Genomic DNA, 15,298 nt, shown 5'->3' with positions numbered 1-15,298 from the left:
TCTAGCCCCTGAACCCCAGGGCATTGTCAGGCCTCCAGTGCTCTCAGGTTTCAGGTGGGTGGTGCTCCTGTTAGCTCTGCAGTTATGCCCAGGGATGTGGCCGTGAGCAGGGAGACGAGAAACCTGTGTCTCATCCTACCTCTGCTGGGTTGCTTTGGGCTTCAGTTTCTTGCTCTCTAAAATGGGCTGATCAGAAGGGGTTAAAATGACTTTCAGGGGCCTGCCGAGTGGCGCACTGGTTAAGAACTGGTTTGGGATGCCAGAGGGCCCCGGTTCGGATCCCACATATGAGGGCCAGTGACACTGCCCTCCACAGCTAAGATGCTGAACAACAGCTTGATCTGGGGCTGGGCTGCTGTGGGTCGCCGGCGACGGCTTAGGTTGCAGTCCCCTGTTGCAGTGGGTTGCCATAAGCTACCATGTGTAGCCAGCAGCCGCTGTGAGCGGCCAACAGCCGCTGTGAGCGGCCATCCAGAGGCCGGCGACTGATCTGCCTCGCCTGGGAAGACCGCAGTGATGTTGCCAGCTTGGGCCAGTGAAGCAACATCCTCCACAATTAGACTGAAGAACAAAACAACAGCAACTTGTTTGTTCCCATCCCTACAATTCCCCAATAAAAATCTTTTAAAAATAATAATAAAATAACTTTCAGTGTTCCTTCCAGTTTTACACATATATACACACTCTCAAAGTTGAAAGGCACCTTGGAGATCATCTAGTTCAGCGGTTCTCAACCTGTGGGTTGCAACCCCTTTGGGGGGCGAACGACCCTTTCACAGGGGTCGCCTAAGACCATTGGAAAACAAAAAGATACTTACATTACGATTCATAACAGTAGCAAAATTACAGTTATAGAGTAGCAACAAAAATCATTTTATGGTTGGAGGTCACCACAACATGAGGAACTGTATTAAGGGGTCGCGGCATTAGAAAGGTTGAGAACCACTGATCTAGTTTGACCTTAACTTCCTACAAATAGAGAAACTAAGGCCCTGTGAGGTTAAAGGCATTACCTAAAGTCAGAAATACAATTACCATTTAAACAAAAATTGGAGCTTTGTTAAAGAAGAAAAATTTAACAGATAAATTTAAATATCTAATTGGCTTTATTAAGTGATTCATGAATATGGCAGCATCCCATCTAGTGAGCAGCAGAAACATGCTTCCCAGGGGTTGTACAAAACTGAAGGTTTTTTGTGTTTTTTTTTAGCCGAGCCATCCTGCCACCTGTTGGTGGCTCAGCTCAGGCCAGGCCAGGAATTGAACTGCTGTTGCTCAGAGTTCAAACTCTTGAGTGAGCTCTTAACCAACTGAGCCACTCAGCCAGCCCCAAAACTAGAGGTTTTTATAGGCAGAAAGAGGGTGGGACTAGGAAGTTAAAAGAGTTGATTATTTCAGGCAAAGACACCTAGGAGAAGGCAGGGGGTCTTATCAGGCAAATTACCTCAATAGTATTGACCAGGAAATTCCAGTCTGATTAAAATTCCACCTCTGAAAGAGGCTGAAATTGCAATTAGGTTAGTTATTAAGTTTTGGTTTGATGACATAGCAAAAGTGACTCCATTTTTACCGTTTTTGGTTTTTTTTGTAAGAACTTCAATGGAAAACTATTCATTGTCTAGCGCATATTCTTTCACATGTCTGCTTCTGGTTCTATGATGGGCTCTGTGTCTTTCATTCCCTCTGAAGTAGATAATTCATAAGAATAAAAAATAATATTTGCCTATACAAATGTAAATTTTTGTCCTGTGGAAGTTAAATTGACTTCTCTCCCCTATTATGGAAAAGGCCAGTTTTGTCTCCATTTGCACCTTTGTCAATATTCCTGATATATAAATACGTTTGTTCTTTGGAGTCTTCTTTGCACTGGTTGTAGCATCTCACATATTCCCTCAATGATGGAATTAAATCAAATCTCTAATGTGTGCTCATTATATATCTATAGGAACTCTGATTTTTGCCTTTTGTTAAAGAGAAAAGCACAGGCTCAAAATGGCATCATTTGTGCTAAAGCCCATGATACCAAACCTAGATTTAATATCTGACCTAATTGTTGTTCAGCCTTCCCTAGAAATATAATCTTAATCAGTCTGAAATGTCCTGGTCAAGAACCAGCAATCTGTTAAGTGGGCCCTCTCCATCCCCCACAGAAAGAAGAGGTAATCTGCATGATAAGAACACTTGCTATTCCCTTCCCCCCAAGAGAAGATGTCTTGGTCTAAAAAATAATCCTTTCCTTTTGTTAATGGCGCCTTCGCCCCACCCTTCTTTTCTATAAAAACCTATCATTTTGTACAACTCCACAGAGAACCTTTCTAGTTTCTAGATGGGATGCTGCCCAATTTATGAACTGCTTAATAAAGTCATTAGATCATCAAATTTACTTGGTTGTATTTTGTTTTTAGAACACTTTGTTTTGAAAATTAGCCTATAATAAAAAGAACAGCCAAGGTTTAAATCCAGGTGTCCAGGCTATATTTGGGTTGAAACCCCACAGGGATGGGGTGGTAACAAAGTGTTCTCATGTCTACACTGCATCACCTTTGAAGGGGTTCAGAACAGGTTCAGAATAGTGTTACTTTACATGTGGATTATTTTGAGCCGAAGACAATTGAGACCCTGTGGGCTCACGAGAAACTTTCACCTCTCCCCTAAAGAATTTAAATTTGGAACCTTGTCCATAATCAGTATTATCACCAGAAATAAATTTCTATGACCTGTCTACAGGACAGGGCAAACACCTAATTATTGAACATCTGCTCTTCTAATCCTGAGAATGACCTTCCTTCCCCTCAGAACCCCAGGCACCTGACCTTATCCTGAGCTCAGAATGTGGTATTTTCCTCATATTCTTTTTCTGTCTCTGAACCTCTCATATATGTGGGGTCTCTGACTCTCTCATGTATGCAGGGTATATGTGCACCTATTGTATGCTTTAGATCACTGGATGTCAATCTTGGCCACACATTTTAAGAACCTGGGATTAAAAACAAAACAAAACAAGAAAACAATGCTTGGGTCTTACCTCCAAAGATTTAGATGTAATTGGTCTGGAGTGTGGCCTGGGTACTGGGATTTTTAAAAGCTCCCCAGAGGACTGCACTGTGCAGCCCTACCTAGGAACCATGGCCTGATGGTCTTGACCATGTTTACATTTCTCATTGGCTCTTACCCCAAATGTTTCCCATTTCTCCCAAGGATGGTAAAAATCCACCTCCTAAGACATTTCTTATCACATTCAAGAAAGCAACCCACTGTACTTTGAATTAATTTATTCTGATTTCTTGTTTTCTGGTATTATTACTCTTGGATAATATCTTGTTTATTTCTTTTTTTGTTGATTGCTCTTCTTAAATAGACACTAGTCTTTGTGGGGTACGGGGTGGGGATAGGGCCTTTATCTTGTTCAGCTGTTGAATCTGTAAGTATTTGTTGAATGAGGAAACAGCTTGGTACTGGGAGGTAGATGTATTATTATTATTATTATTGTTATTATTGTTATTATTATTATTCCTTGTTTGCAAACAAGGAAACTGAGGCCAGAGGGGTTAAGGTCCCTACCCAGGCTCTCACAGGATGCAAGCCTGGCACTGCCTGGGGCTGCCTGACTCTTAGCAAGCCACTGTCCTGTTCTCCCTTCCATCTTGGTTATGGTGCTGGTTTCAGGTCACTGTCTGTGGCCTTCCAGAATCTCCTCCAAAGCCCTTCAGATGGAGATGTCAGATACTCTAATCTCCAAGAAACATGCCCAACTCACTGAGAGGTTCTCCAAGTTTGCTTGGGCAGTAAAAGGAGCATTAACCTTTTACTGCCCAGGATCATGGATTTCTTGTGTGAAGGAGTGTGCCTGAGGCTAATAGAATGGAGTATTTAGGAGTCAAGGCGGAAGTGGGTAGTGGGGTGAAGGGGCCTTGGCAGGTGCAAAGATGGAGAAGGAATGATGCTGGGAGGGAGGCTGTGCAATCCCCTTCTTATTGGGTTGTTGGAAAAATCATGACGCATTTTTGCAATGAAAACCATAGAAAAAAATACGTCATGACTTTTCCGACAACCCAATATTTACCAGTGAGGCTTCAGGGCATACCAGGGTCAGCATCTAGTTCCCCCCACTCACCATCCACACATTCCTCCAAGGAGCACTGCCACACAGACATCACTCATACTACAGTGGGATCAGTCTCAGGAGAAGTGAGTTCTAGAATGTTCCACTTCTGCTGTGTGATACTGGGCAAGTCCCCTTCCTTGTGGGGCCTCAAATTGCACTTGTGTGTAATGAAGAGGTTGTGCTAGATGAGAGAGGGAAAGGCTTATCAGATTGGGAGGAAGATATGCAAATTAAAAAGCATATTAAAAGAACAGGTAAATGCCTTGATGTAGAATTAACCCCTGGTCATTCGCAGAATGGAAAAGGATTTACGAGACTAGAAGAGTATCCAGAGAAAAGATTTATTGAAAGTCAAAAAAGGAGAGCAAATCAAATGAATGCTAGCATCATTCATTGTATTACAATTTCAATACAGTTTTTTCCTTTCTTAATATGTGTATACATTTTTTTTTGGAGAAAATGTGTAGGATTAAACAATGGACATTTTGCCTGTACCTAAAAGGAAACTCAATCAATTGGATTACTGATTTTTAAAGAATTAGAACACAATAAAAATGCTTGAAGATGAAAAAAAAAAAGGAGAGCAAGAGTTCTGTTTGGAACTCGCAGAAGTTTTGCCAGGGCAGTCTGAGAAGGAGAGCTGTGGAGACAAAGGGGTAAGAGAGAGATACCAGCAGAAGTTTGGCCAGGGCAGAGTCCAATGGGGGACAACTGCACCAATGAGAAGGAGTGCTGGGGTTTTATATTTTTCCATGCAGGATGTAGGGTGCTTGTCAGCTTGCAGGGGGGTTGCTGTTAACAATTGTCTTCTCCTGGGAACTGACTTTTTTCCATCTACAATGGATGTCAGCTTGCAGGGGGGGGGGGTTGCTGTTGCGATCAGGAACTGTTCTGTTCCTACCTATGATGGATGTATAAGGTACTTGTCAGCTTGTAGGTGCAGTGCTGGCCAGGGGAGTCAGAGACAAGGGGTTAATGTTTAAGCTTGTTCCTGCCAGCTCATAAGCCCACTCCCATTAACTCTTTACTTGTCTATCAGTGAAGTCTGGAGCTTAGTTAATAGTACTGTACCAATGCCAGTTTCTTAGGTTTTATAAAAAGACTCTATCTTGCTGTTAACGAGAGAAACTGAGAGATAGCTCTGTACTATTTTTGCAACTTTTCTGCCAATCTAAAATTAATTCCAAAATTAAAACATACATACATATATTTAAAAAGGATGATTAGGTAAGTTTCAAATTCTACTCAGACATTCATTTATTCAACAAAGATTGATTGTTATGTGTCAGGCACTGGGTACACATTAGTGACCAAAAGTCACAGCCTCATCCCTTGTGGGTTTTACAACCTGGTGGTAATTTGGCAGGAATAATATCCCTATTGCTTCTTTAAAGCAAACTTCAACTACGAAATGTAGTAATTAAACAAAATCTTGTCTGATGGGGTACATAAGCAGAATCCTGCTTCTATCACTTCCTAGAACTTTGGCAAAGCTAACTTCACTGTACATAGGTTCCCTCAGAGGTAAGATGGGGTAAAAATTGATTGCCTCAAATGTGCTTAACATGCATTAAAACACATACTAAATATTATTTTCATTATGGTTATAACAATTATTAAAATCATAGTGATCCGTAACACAAGTATGGAGGCGCATAATATCCACAGGAAGAGTGACATTTCTGTCAAGGACTCGGGTGTGAAAACAGAAACGTCTCTCCAGCAGTGACCATCACAGGGCGAGGTCAGAAACGACAACCCCGCCCCTCCGTCGCGCTGCGGCCCCGCCCCTTTTTGCACTCATTTCCGCCCTTCCCTCCCCACCACCTTCTCTAGCCCTCAGTCCGGCTCCTTTTCTCTCCCGGCTCCGCCTTCGCCCCTAGAACGCAGGGGTTTGATGCCCACGCTGGTGGGAGGAACCTCTGCAGGGTGGAATAGGGAGAGATCTATTCCAATTCCCGGCTTTGGAATCCCAGATCCCGACCGCGCGGGGTGAATCGGATAGTGGCTGAGCTCAGCTTTGCATAACAATGCACAGATTTACATAACCAACGCAGGCAGCCATTTAAAGCCACCGCCTCTGGCCCCAGACCTTGTAATTATCTTCGCGCAGACCCACCTTTTGCCGTGATGCCCCTGATGCGGGCTCCGCTCCTGATCGTCCTGGGCTTGCTTCTAGCTGGCCCCGAGGCCCTTGCGAAGGTCTTGCTGGAACAGGTGAGTGCCGCTCTTTCTGGAGGCTGCTTCCAGCATCTTGGCCCCGCTGAGGGCGTGCAGGTCGTGATGGAATATGGCGGGGAGTGGCTACTTCGGTCCGTAGAATCCCTTCTCTGCAGCAGATCCTCCCAAAGTCACTAACTTGGGACTCTCAGTGGGTCTCTTTCTTTCTCCCGGTTTGTTTCTCCACGTAGGAGAGGAGGAAGCTTTCCTCTGCCTTCTAGGTTCTGTGAGTTGGTCTAATAATCAAATCGACGTGATTAACAACAACAACAACAAAAAAACAAATGTAATTACATATGTATGTAGGAAACATGCCAAAGTGACACATCTTGGGGAGGTCTGTTCTGAATCCCTTTGCCCATATGTACAGTGAGGGTGGTCTATAAGACCCTCTTCAGCTCCAAACTAGTTTGGAAGGTTTAACTGCACTCATGTATTCGCCTGCCCTCTTGCCAAACGTCTGAGTGAAATTTTACAGAATTGGAAGACGAAGGCACTGTTCACCTGCCCACCACTTCCCACCCCGTGAAAAGGCCTGGCACCCATCCCTTCTCTGTACTGCTCTGTGGCTTGGCCTGTCCTGATGGGTGGGTGGGTTTGAAAGGCCGTCCAAGCCGGCAGGTCCAGACTTGTTCCTCTGGTGACAAAAGATCCAGCCCTGCTCCTGGTTGTGAGCCGTGGAGAGGTTCCGGCCTCCAAGCTTGCCCTTTTATTTCTCACTCACCCCAAGCTTTAGACCCTCGGGAAAGGGAAGTTCTGTCATTCAGAGACCAACCACCCTGGAAATATTTATCTTAGAGTGAGGAACAGTGTGGTGTAAGGGGGCCTGGAACAGGACAGAGCTGGGAGGCTTGGCTTCTGAGCCTGTCTGTAATCCATGGGCATGGCCTTTGGGCTCCTTGAATCCTAGTCTTCTTCATCTGTAAAATGGGCACGCTGATGCCAACCTGCATGTCTTGTGGGTTATGGGTGAAGGGAAATTTCATGGATGGAAAAGCTCTAAAACCTTAGGCAGTGGGCTCAGCCTTACCCTGCCTCTGGGGCAAGGAGTCTGTTTTATCTATTGAATGAAGAAGCAAGGACCTTTGGCCTCATTTTTCCAGAGGATTCACAGTTTGTCGCTGAGTGTCGCTTGAGAATGTTTATCTTGGCTCCAGGTGTGACCGCTATGAGGTGGAGTCAAGCTTGCCCTACATCCCCATTCTCCTGTATGTCTTGGGTATGGATGCCATTCCAGATCGTTCCAGAGGGTCCTTGACTGGCAGTTTTGGAGAGGCCTTGAGACATCATAGAATTCACCCGCCTCACTCAGGCCCATAGTGGAGGTGAGGGTACTTACCCAAGATTACACAGCAAGTGACACTTTCGATCCTCATCTGTTATCGTGCAGGTCTTCTCTGCACTCATGTGATTCAAAGCCCTGATCCTGAGATCATGGGCCAGATGAAGGCTTTGGGGTGATGAGGGGGTGGGGTGGGGTTTGAGCATCCGGAGCCCTGAGTTTCAGTTCCTCTTTTTGCATTAACCAGTCTCAGGATGCTGGGCTCTGGTAAGCATTAGAGAACGGGGGAGAATGTCTAGCCTTGTGCTGGGCATACAGACTCTGTGATACAGTATAATGACTTCCATTTATTGTGTACATACTATGTGCTGTGTGTGAGGCCGTGTGCCTATTTCCTAGTAAACTTTCTTGGAGAAATCATTCTAGATTTACAGAGAAGTTACACTGATAGTACCGAGATCCCATATACGCCTCACCCAGTGTCCCCCTAATGTTAACCTCGTATTTACTGTGGTGCACTTGTCAAAACTGGAAAACCCAACATTGATTGGCACGTTACCATTAACGGAACACTAGACTTTATTTGGATTTTACCAGTTTTTCCAGGAATGGCCTCTTTCTGTTTCAGGATCCAATCCAGGTATCACGTTGCATTTGTTGTCATGTCTCCCCAGTCTCCTCTGGTCTGTGACAGTTTTTCAGTTGGGTGTTTTCATGGGCTTGACAGTCTTGAGAGAGTTGTGACCTATACTTTGTGTATACAAACCTCTCCCTCTCACAGTGGCCCTGAGAAGATAAAATTATGCTCATTTGATAGATGAGTAAATTGAACTTCAAAGGGGTTTACTTAGCCATGGTCTCAGCTAGTGAGAGCAGCTGAGGTCTGATTTGAACCCAGGCCTGTGATTTGTACCCATATTTCTGGCTCCAGAGCTGTGCCTTTCCCCTCTGCCCTGTGTTGCCCCATGTTGCCACTGTGTTGCCCCATGTTGGGATGGCAAGCATCTGATGCTAGGCTTGGCCCTTGGTGGGCATTGCCAATCCATACCTCCTGTTTTGGATGCAGAATTCATTGCCACCGAAGCCTCCAGTCAGGCATTGGGATAGGACCTTGTCATGTCTCCCGCAGGGCCGGGGGGGGGGTTAGCTTCGGAGAGAGGAGGGGCTTCTTCAGTTCCAGCAGGGCACTCTAGGTGCTTCCTCCAGCCTGGAATCAATCCTCAGTATGAATCAGGCTGCCTTAGAATCTGTGAAGGCAGCCCCCCAAAATGGCTAGCCCCCCTACCTACCCTCCAGCCCAACTCTTAATTCCAGGCACTCTTTCATTTGATGGTAGCCTCCTAATGGGTCTCGCCGCTTCCTCCTGTTCCTCTCCAAGCTGTTCTCAGCCATAAACTAGAGCACGGCCCTGTCCTGCAATGGGCTTCCATTGCCCTTATAGAAAATCTAGCCTCCTGATTATGACCTGTGAGACCCTGCATGAAATGACCCTGCCACCCCTCACCTCGTCTGGGCCCCTCGTCCCCTGCATCAAGCCCACTGGCCTTGTAGTGCCAGAGCAGCTCAGCTGCTTCCTATCACATGGCCTCTGCACGTGTTCCCTCTGCCTGGGACCTTCTTTCTCTCTGTACTTACAGGGCTGGCTCCTCCCTCATCCTGCTGGAGTCCAGCTTAGGTATTTCCTCACCACCCTATTTAAGTAAGTCCTTTGTTACTCTCAATCTTTTTCTTTGTTTCCCTGTGGCACTCAGGAATCACAGTAGGTGATATTTATTTACGTGAGACTGTAAGCTCCTTCAGACAGGGCAGGAAGATTTCTAATAGTTTACCACAGCACTTAAAAAGAAAGAAAGAAAGAAAGAAAGAAAGAAACACAGCACTTAGCCCAGGGCCTGTGATCATCATTCCATAAATATTTGTGGAATGAATGTTAAAGGATGCATTTATTGACTCCCACCCACCCTGTGTAAGGGGCCTTGGGGAACAGAGATGAATTGGACCCTGTCCTGTCTTTCTCGGTCTTGGCACAATGTTTCATTCCAAGGGACAGAAGCTCATTCCAAGAAGCTCAAGTAAAGGTCAGTTTATTCCAGGTACACAGGAATCTCATGGAACTAGTGGCAGAAGTGGAGGCAGGGATGTCGAATGGCTGTTGATGTAGTGAGCCAGCTCATGCTCTGGGCCTGGCATTGTGTTATGAGCTTTCCATACATGCTCTCACCCTCACAATTGCCCTGAGAGGGAAGTATAAATGCTTACACTTAAAAGATGTAGACAATGGGGCTCCAAAGAGGAAACTGGCCTATATAATCACATGATATGGTGGCTGAGCTATGATTTCAACCCATATCTGTTGACTAAAGCCTTGATTTACCTCACATCTCACACCAAAGCCATGCCCTTCACTGCCTATTTAGAGAGGGATAGGGAGCGGGAGGTGACGCCATCTGTTCATCTGTTCTCTTTTCCACAGCCCAGGAGAGCCCTTAGTACTTGTCCCTTTGTCTTGATCACGGGCCTCGGAGTTCTAGCCCCATCCCAAAGCTATGACCCAATGACAATGCAATGCCCGAAGTCCTCTGAGTGATTTTGCCTCCATCTCAATTCCCAAATCAGAGGCAGAGAGAATCTGTCACCTAACCATTTTGGGTTAGGTGTTCCCTTTTGGCCTAGTCGGCTGTGGGTGTGTTGATGACATGATCCCTATGGTCACTTTGGGAATGTGGGACTGATAGGTTTCCTTTTCAGTTAGGATGTGCATGGTGGCTGTGCTGTGTCTCACAGGTGGCCTTCCGGGGGCTGGGAAAGGTGTGAGCCCGCAGGCAGAGAGTCTGCACAGTGTAGGAAGTTTGATCACAGACCAGCAGACAGGGTTCGGTGGGAGGAGGGAGTCAGTGGTCACGCGTAGTTGGACAGATGGTGGAATCAGGAGACCTCTGGGGATGAGAAGTGACTCAGCAGAGGGGAGGAGGGTGAGTTATGTGGGGGCAGGGTGCGAGTGATGGGATGGGAGGAAGCAAACACTTAGGATTGGGGAAGTTCATTCATTGGAGATTGATTATCAACGAGTGGCTCACTGGGAATCTTTTCATGTGTGTCCTATCCCCTTCCTGGGTTAAGTGTACACCCCTTGAGGGTGGGGTTTTGAATGTTATGGTTCCCACTGTGTTTTGTGTTTCCTGTTGTTCCTGGCCCTGGATTGCGGTGGAAGGAGCGGGCTGTGTGATGGGAATAAGGTCCCCGGTATGGTTGCAAAGGGGAGTCCTCCAGGAGTTTCCCTCTAAGGAGATCCCACAACTGACTGGAGAGGCGTGGGGAGCAGGGAGGCAGGGGATCAGAGACGGTACCTGCCAGAGGCAGATATGGTTCGTCTCTTCATATTGTGCTTTATGTATAGTTGAGCACACTTTTGGGAGATTCTACCTTTCAAGGCTTTTCCCCGAGTCCTGCCTATGAAATGAGGAGGACAGTGGTACCCCAGGTTTCCAGATGTGCAATTACAGATGACGCTCAGAGAGGGGAGGTACCTCGCCCAAGGTCAACACTGTCAGTGGCCTGTTCTGTCGAGTCTTCTGATCTGTGAGAGCTCCTTTTGTCAACTTTTCTTTTCCCTTCTTTTCTTGCCGCCATGATTGTCCCTAGTCATTTCGGTTCAGTAACTTTTCCTGGGAGAATTGTGACGATGGGAAAGACCCTGTGGTGATCAAAAGCCTGACTGTGGAACCTAACCCCATTGTAGAGCCTGGAAATGTGACTGTCAGTGTTGAGACCCAGACGAGTGTCACCCTCGATGCTCCTCTGAAGGTGAGTCCGGGGTGGGTGGCATTGGTGAGATGCTGGTGGGAAGGGGCCATGGACCAGCTGGCAGGGGCCCTGAGGGACATATGCTCAAGGAACTGGGAAGAAGTGGCATCTCAGAGCAGCAAAGGAGGCATGGATTTGTAGACAGGTACTCAGGTTCACAGGATCGCAGTGTCATAGGATTGGACGGAATTCCTACTGACGACGTAAATGACTGACTTCCTCACATCTGGCGGGGAGTGCTCCAGCCTCCTAGACAGGATGATATAGTTCTCACTGTTGTTTGACAGCTCTAGTTGGGCAATGTTTTTTTGGTAGTGTTGTCATTATTAATTAAAAAACAGACGTAACAATGAGCAAGTGATAGGTAGTCAGTGTTAGAAAACGTAAATGGTCAAAACGGAACGGGGTGGGAAATAAAAGAAATAACCTGAAATCTCACTACCTAGTGATAAGGACTAAGTGCTTTGAAGATGTTGAAAGCCTAGTGTTTGGAATGTTCCCCCATCCAAGCACATATAACATACATATTAATTTTTAATGGACATATGTGAAAATAAGCAGCGCTCCTTGTAAATGTACTCCTGTCATTTAACTCCTCATGACATAGTCATTGTTAGCTATGTATATAACCAGTGGGTGGTGACTCCCTAAAGAATTCTAAGACTGTGTGGTTCTGTGAAGGGGAGGAAAAAAACCCCACACTTGATTATTAATGTCTGCCTGGGCAACGGAAAGGGTAAAATTGGGCACGTGCCACAACATTCTCATTTCTGGATCAGAATATCTCCAATTTGATATCTTAAATTAGTTAGAATTTCTAACTAATTAAAAATTCTGTGGTTGACATAAGATTCTGACCTTTTAAAGAGGCAGAGGTGCTGGTATGTTTGCCTTGGAATTGACACTTTCTCAAATGCGTTCTCACCAGGTGGAATTAACGGTGCAGAAGGAAGTGGTTGGCTTCTGGGTCAAAGTCCCGTGTGTGGAACAAACCGGTAGTTGTACCTATGAAGACATGTGTGATATACTTGACACTTTCATTCCCCCTGGAGAGCTCTGCCCGGAGCCCCTGCACACCTATGGACTTCCCTGCCACTGTCCCTTCAAAGAAGTAAGTGCTTAGGGAAGGAGAGCATGATCCTCCGTGGCTGGAGTAAAGACGTGGGGTTTAGAGAGAAGGGTCCTTGGATTTTCCTCCTGCAGATTTGGATGTCTGTGGAGGGATGTCAGTTGGTGTGATCTATGTTGAATTGCTTATCTTTTGGGGGGAGGGTGGTGTCTCAGTTTATTCTTCGGTGAAACGGGAGGCTTGAACTTCGATGTGACCTCCAGTGCCCTTTAGCCTGTAACATCCCATGCTCTCTTAGGAGAATGGGAGGAGGGTCCCATCAGTAGGCTCCCCCTGACCTGTGATCCACTGGCTTTTCCACAGGGCACATACTCACTGCCCAAGAGTATTATCACTCTGCCCCAACTGGACCTGCCCAGCTGGCTGAGTACCGGAAACTACCGCGTCCAGAGCATCTTAAGCAGCGGCGAGCAACGTCTGGGCTGTTTCAAGATCGATGTCTCTCTAGAAGGCACATAATGTGGCACCAGTGACAACAGAATGAAGGGGTTTGAGGAAGGCGCACCCCTCTTCCTCTGTCTTGCGTTTGCCAAGGCCAAATTCCAATTCCCTGTTCCCCTCCAAGCCCCTTTGTACAGTGATGCTGCTACCCTCGCTGAAAATCATTTTGTGCCACCTACATTGTAGGCGTGGGCAAGCAGCCCTAACCTAAGGGGGCTTGAGCTTGGCGGTTCTTGATAGCCCTGGACATCTACTGGGCCGGCCACTTCATTTTCCTCCCCACCCCTACGGCTTTCTTTCTAAGAGCTTAACTTATTTTCCTAACAGTCAGGTGATAGAACTAACATGTGAGCCCAAGTTCAGGCTGACCCAGTTTTGTTCTCCTGAAGTACCTTTACAATGTTTTCATTAAATTTTGTTTTTTAAAGTCCGAGTAGTAGCAGTTTTCATTTTACTCCAACCCCCTCTTCCAAGAAGGGCCTGAAATAGTCTATTCTCAGTCTATTCCTCCATTAACGTCTGAGATTAATTTAGGATGCTTTCCTGCATTTGCCCAGGCAACAGTGGTGCATAGTGTATCTTCCTGGAGAGGCAGGGCTTGAAGTGGGGTGGCTTCACTGGGAGAGAGATTTAAGAATGTTCTCTGTATTTCAGACAGTTTACAAACTCAAGCGCCTGTACAAGGCATAAATGAGAGACAAGGACCGTGAGGAACATGCGTGTCTTCCCTTTTTCCTTTTTATAACAGCACATGTGCCCTGATATGAGGCAGCCAGTGCTGAGTCTCGAGTTGGGAATATAATCAGGGACGATGGGGACGGGGGTGCGTTAGAAAGAGCACATGCTGTTTGTAGGGGCTGCTGCTGTCTAGATGTAGCCAGTTAGTGCCACACGAGAATGCTGTGGGCCCAGTTTGCCAAATATTCTCTTTTTTTTTTTTCCTCACAGAAGCTGGAATCCAGACTTCTTTATGAAATGTTACAACATTTAAATATTGGCAAGTAATTTTTTAAAAAACTGTGCAGGCCAAAAGGGCCAAACAGACTTGTCGGTGGGGAAATTTGGCCCAGAGTGGCCAATCTAATGTAAGAATATGCATGCCCTGTCTTCTCAGTCTTGAGACAATTCCTCTGACACTGTATGTCCCTCCATAGGGCCAAATCTGTACTGTGAGACTCATGGAGTAGGCCCTTCCGGTGCTGGGGAAGACAGAGGCAGCCTTTCAGAGCTGTGAGTGCTCTCAGGGTCAATGTGACACATGCTGAGAGTCGGACCCACCAGCAACTACTCTGGAGTGGGATCCAATGAAGAGAGGTGGACTCATGTCAGCTGCCTGGGTTTGTCCTTTATCCTGTCCTCCATGACAACTTACTGACCCATGTTCCAGCTCTGAGTTCTGGGCTCATTTAAATCCTGGAATGGCAACATAGTCATGTGTCACTTAACGACTGGGATACATTCTGAGAAATCTGTCGTTAGGCAATTTTGTCATTGTGCAAACATCACAGAGTGCACTTACACAAACCTAGATGGGATAGCCTGCTACACACCTAGGCTGTATAGTAGAGCCTATTGCTCCTAGGCTACAAACCTGTACAGCATGCTGAATACTGTAGGCAATTGTAACAGTGGTGACATTTCTAAACACAGAAAAGATACAGTAAAAATACTCACCTGCTTATGGTGATGTGTTGCATGTTATGATGGCTACGACGTTACTAGGAAATAGGCATTTCAGCTCCATAATTTTATGGGACCACCTTCATACGAGGTCTGGCCTTCATAAAAGGTCCATCATTATACAGTGCATGACTGTAAATCTTTTCAACTTGCTGAGAATTCCTCCTTTGCCTTGGCTGTATATATATATTTTTATTGATCATATCTCAGGATTTCAGGAGCTTTTATGGTGGGCTATTCTTGTTGGGAGGTTTTGCTGCAGTGGTGCAGACGAGCTGGGGCAATTCCAGGGACTGACTCTTGTTTCTGTCGCATAAGCTGCTTGTTATGTCTGCTTCATTCAGCCTCATCACCGTCCACCTTCCTTGGTTTGCTCCTTTGCTTTCCATCGCGATGTGACCTCTCCAGCTTTTGTTCCCTTCCTGGATCTTTTAGCCTTATCCTCACAGTCATTTCTTAGTTCTCATCTTTGAATGGAATCTCTGGCTCACTCAATCTTTTTATGCCATACCATGCTCTTGGGTCAGAAGCTCCTCCAGGTCTCAGTGGGGAAGGGGGTGAGAAATCTCAAATCACAGGGCAAAGGAGACTTTTTAATAAACGGTGCTGAGTCAATGGGGAATCATTTTGGAAAAAG

The 15,298-nt window shown here is 46.0% G+C and overlaps 1 protein-coding gene across 2 annotated transcripts; it reads left to right on the top strand.

Moving 5' to 3' along the window:
* The first annotated feature begins 5,919 nt into the window (after positions 1-5,919).
* Positions 5,920-13,412, top strand: GM2A (ganglioside GM2 activator). 2 transcript variants are annotated; one of them, XM_019627225.1, is made up of 4 exons: positions 5,920-6,322; positions 11,250-11,411; positions 12,340-12,522; positions 13,040-13,412. In XM_019627225.1, exons 1-4 carry the CDS (start codon positions 6,236-6,238, stop codon positions 13,190-13,192), a joined length of 585 nt encoding a protein of 194 aa, XP_019482770.1. In that variant the 5' UTR covers positions 5,920-6,235; the 3' UTR covers positions 13,193-13,412. The 2 variants fall into 2 exon arrangements, with proteins under 2 accessions (XP_019482770.1, XP_019482768.1); XM_019627223.1 differs by having other exon boundaries at positions 12,844-13,412.
* Positions 13,413-15,298: the final 1,886 nt, after the last annotated feature.

Source organism: Hipposideros armiger, unplaced genomic scaffold (genome assembly GCF_001890085.2).
Source record: "Hipposideros armiger isolate ML-2016 unplaced genomic scaffold, ASM189008v1 scaffold_725, whole genome shotgun sequence".
NCBI classification, from domain to species: domain Eukaryota; kingdom Metazoa; phylum Chordata; class Mammalia; order Chiroptera; family Hipposideridae; genus Hipposideros; species Hipposideros armiger.
This window is presented reverse-complemented; position numbering and strand designations above follow the sequence as displayed.

Excerpts from the sequence above, each read along its gene's own strand:
- GM2A (XM_019627223.1), top strand. The coding sequence starts at position 6,236 with ATGCCCCTGATGCGGGCTCCGCTCCTGATCGTCCTGGGCTTGCTTCTA. Across the intron at positions 11,412-12,339 it reads CCCTCGATGCTCCTCTGAAG|GTGGAATTAACGGTGCAGAA; the intron begins GTGAGTCCGGGG and ends CGTTCTCACCAG. Across the intron at positions 12,523-12,843 it reads GCCACTGTCCCTTCAAAGAA|GGCACATACTCACTGCCCAA; the intron begins GTAAGTGCTTAG and ends GCTTTTCCACAG.